This window comes from Gavialis gangeticus, unplaced genomic scaffold (assembly GCF_001723915.1).
Source record: "Gavialis gangeticus isolate Ggan-Ray unplaced genomic scaffold, GavGan_comp1, whole genome shotgun sequence".
Lineage (NCBI taxonomy): Eukaryota > Metazoa > Chordata > Crocodylia > Gavialidae > Gavialis > Gavialis gangeticus.
In genome coordinates, this window is record NW_017728997.1 from 46,439,183 (window position 1) to 46,443,073 (window position 3,891).

At 45.6% G+C, this 3,891-nt stretch overlaps 1 protein-coding gene across 1 annotated transcript in view; it reads left to right on the forward strand.

Moving 5' to 3' along the window:
* The window catches only part of BSN (bassoon presynaptic cytomatrix protein), a 608,147-nt gene that overhangs the window by 223,787 nt on the left and 380,469 nt on the right, over nt 1–3,891 (forward strand). Inside the window, exon 2 of the mRNA XM_019505145.1 lies at nt 1,551–2,393. Within this exon, the coding sequence (XP_019360690.1) occupies nt 1,551–2,393 (843 nt within the window). The remainder of the gene's footprint in view (nt 1–1,550; nt 2,394–3,891) is intronic.

Consider the following 3,891-nt stretch of genomic DNA (forward strand, 5'->3'; position numbering starts at 1 on the left):
CCCCCTCGCCACCTCAGGGGGACTCGAATACACCTGTACCCCCTTCCAGCAGGTCCTGAAAACCCCCCAGACCTAACTCCCTCCTTCCTTTCCCCCCCTCCCATATTGGAAGCAGCTCAAGGCTGGCAGGCAGTGCAGACAGAAGTTACAGAAGACGCTCTATTTTGAAACAGGGTCAGCTTTTCCTTTGATTGGCCACTTTTGAAGCTGTCTACAGCTGTGTACTTGTTTGGTCACTGCTATAAACTGCTTTCTGTGGCCAGAGTGGGTGAAAATTGTCACTTCTGTCTGTGCCCCTTATTAGTGCTAGAAACAAGTGCTGCTCTAATCTTCCAGAAGACAGTCTCTTGGGGCATTTATACACATGCCTTTGCCTGCTTTGATGTGCTGAAAATCCAACACGCTGGAGCAGACTCAAATGAGTCTGCAGAGCATGCAGACTGATGTGCCCAGTTCTGCATTGCATGCATTTGTATAAACAGCAAAATGTGTGTCAGCTCTAAGAAAATGGTGGTTCACTTTGAAATTAAAACACCTTTGTGTGTTAGTCCAAAAGCGCACTGCTGCCCTCTTCTAAGCACTGATGCCCACTTCACCGTTTATACAAATGCATGTGATGCAGCCCTGAATGCTTTTAAAGGTGCCTGGAGCTGCATTGCCCTTGATTTCCAATTAATAATTTGGGGCATTTATGGCTCAGATGGATCCTGTTTTTTGGATGCTATATTTCTGTATGGCACCCTAATTGCTTGTTTTAGCAAAGCCCTATGCATGCAGAGCTGATTATCTTGCAAACAGTATTATATATTAATATTTGCACAGCCACATGGCATCCTGGGGATTCCCACAATCAAAAGCTTGCAGCTCCCATACAGCCTTTTTAATTAACTTAATTCTGACATTGGTGTGACAGGGAATTTCTCTCGAGAAATTCATTTATCACCACTTAGCCAAGGAGCTTTTTTCTTTTCATTTGCATCCAGAATTTCATCATTTAGGAAATGAAAATTGTACATTTCCTTTTAGACTGAGAAATTTATCTGCTCAGGAGAGATGATTTATTATGTATAGGAGAAAATGTTTCTTGCTCTTTTTTCAAGAAGTACGGTGTTTATATATAGTCTTCCTTTGTCCTAGAGGGTAGGAAACCTTGATTTTCTATCAAGTTCCTTAACTTTACAGATAATGTAGGTCATGTAATGCTGTCAGCCCTTCAGAAGCCATAGTAAGTTGTGCTATATGGATATTGAACCATGAACCAGAGAGGGAAAGCTATCTGTGTTAGTGAGGTAAAGTATCAGGACTACTAAAATTAGGAGACCTCTTTGGTGTGCAGTAGGTCCATTCCAGAAAGTCTTCTCTGCCAAATAGCAAAAGCTCTGAACAGCCTTTCACTAAAAGTACTAGGGACAAGAAACCTAACTATTTTCAGAATGGAGTTTGGTAAAAAGCATTTGTTCATTTGGTTCACTTAGTTACGAAGATGCAGAACTCTACACGTGTGTGTTACTGTTGGGCCTTACATTTTTTTTTTTTTTTTTGTCTCTTAGGTGAAGGAATGGTTATGTCTGAACTGCCAGATGCAGAGAGCTTTAGGGATGGACATGACCACAGCACCTCGCTCCAAAAGCCAGCAGCAGCTACAGTCCCCTTCACTTTCTCCATCCCATTCCCCAGCCAAACAGCCCCAACCTCAACCCCAGGTAAAGACAGGACAAGAGAAACTACCAGGAACTGTGCTGCCAGGCACCAGGCAGAGTGCTGGTGTACTGCAGCCAGATGCACCAAAACCACACCCAGCTACAGTGCAGAGGGAACAACACAGCCAAGGCCAGCCAAAACCTGCTGCTCCTCAGGAAGTGGTGAGATCTCCACCTCAACATCAGCAAGCAAAACCTTCTTCCTCTGACCAGAAAAAAAGTATGGGAGACTCCCCAGCAAAGACTTCAGCACCGCCCCCCAGTGCTGGAGCACAAGAGCAAACCCAAGAGGGACTCACTGGAAAGCTTTTTGGGCTTGGAGCTTCTCTCTTGACCCAGGCAAGCACACTTATGTCTGTCCAGCCAGAGGCCACCCCACAAAGTCAGCAGTCCCCTGGCAAAGTGCCTCCAAAAATTGTCTTCAGTGATGCCAGCAAGGAAGCTGGCCTTAAAGCCCCAGGTGCTACACCTGGAGCACAGGGTAGGGCTGGGACTGCTTCAGCTACAAAGCAAGGAAAAGCAGAACAAGCCTTCAAGCCAAAGGAAGTGCCGAAAGAAAGGGTCTTGTGCCCTCTGTGCAAAGCAGAGATCAATGTGGGCTCTGGTGGACCCTGCAACTATAATACTTGTACAACCTGTAGACAGCAGGTCTGTAACATGTGTGGATTCAATCCAACACCTCATCTGGTGGAGGTAAGGAGAGTGTTTATTGGGCTTGAGTTTCTGTTAGAGTAATAAAAATCCTTATTCTGTTTTGAGATTCTGACATTAAGAAAATGGGAAAAGTCAATGCTTTTTACTTTTAGCTTTTAAGAAAATTCCTTCACAAGAGATTATTTAAGAAACTGGAAACGGGGACCATGGAGGGAGAAGACTCTCTTTTTAATGGATTAGAAATTAGCCAAAAGGCAGATACAGAAAATAGAAATGAATGGTCAGTTTTCGTTATGATTAAAGGTTAACAGCGGTGGTATAAGATTCCTTAATAGTTCATATGTTTGTTTAATACACTTGTTAATAATCTGGGGAAGCAATATAAAGTAGTTGAGGAAATTGTGATTAGGTTATACTGGTCAGGCATGGAAGTGGCAGTGCCCATGTCTACACATGCACTCTACTGTGGAGTAGACTAATTAGCTGTGGAGTACAGCATCGCCATCTACATGTGTGACCAGCATTAGGTAGCAGTAAACTAATTTACACTGACGTAAGATGCTACTGTCAGGAACAGTACTATCTTATGCCAGGTAATTTGCTGTGGTTAAACACGTGTAGATGCTGACCAGGGGTGTAAAGTGTGCCTGGTTAGCACAGGCAGTCAGGGACCAGACTCCTGCCTGCCGCCTAGCCACACATCTCCACGCTTTTGGCACCTTATGCTTCAGCCATCTCCTCTGCTGCCTGACACCACCATCCAGAACCTGGGACTGACCCTCTGTGTCTCCTGCCAGCCCAGGCCTGCTCTGCCCCTGCTGAAATTTGCTGCTCTCCTGGGTGCACGTGTATAGGCTCTGTGCCTAGGAGTAGTTTACTCTGGCTCAAACTGCTCCAGAGGTTATAGCTTCACATTAATTGCATGTGTAGATGCACCCAGTCTCACTAAAGACTGTGACTTTTTGTGGCACTCCATTTCTCACTGATTAGGTGACAAGTGGGAAGAAAGGGTAATCTTCCTTGGATGGTAACGTGCGGGGTGCGAGCCAGGCTGTGGCCATAGCCCCAGGGTTCTGATCCCCTGATGTTAGTTTAGCAAGAGGGAGAGGTGGACTTGTAACGGTTGCAAAAGTACTTTCTTTTATTTAGTCCCTTTTTACATGCACTCCACTGATATAGATGTGGCTGCGCAGGCAGTTACACTTGGTTGCACACGACACTCAATCCTGAACTGACGACAGACAACGTTTCTTACTTGTACACCACTGGTGTAAATGTGGCTGCAGGGCGGATTCCGTCCTAATCCAGGCAAGAGATGAAAGGAAGAAAATAACAAACTCGTTGGATCCACGTTTGGGTGAGGCTGGGGAAATGATCGAGCATCCGTCCCGTTCGCTGGAACAAATGCGCAAAAAAACTCGACGGTTCTCGGGAAAACAAAGCAGTGGACGCCTCGAACTAAAAGAAAACCGATCGGCAAATTGTTCTCCGGAGACAGGAGAAGCCGTGGGAAGTTGGCCAGGCCTTCCCAGCGAGC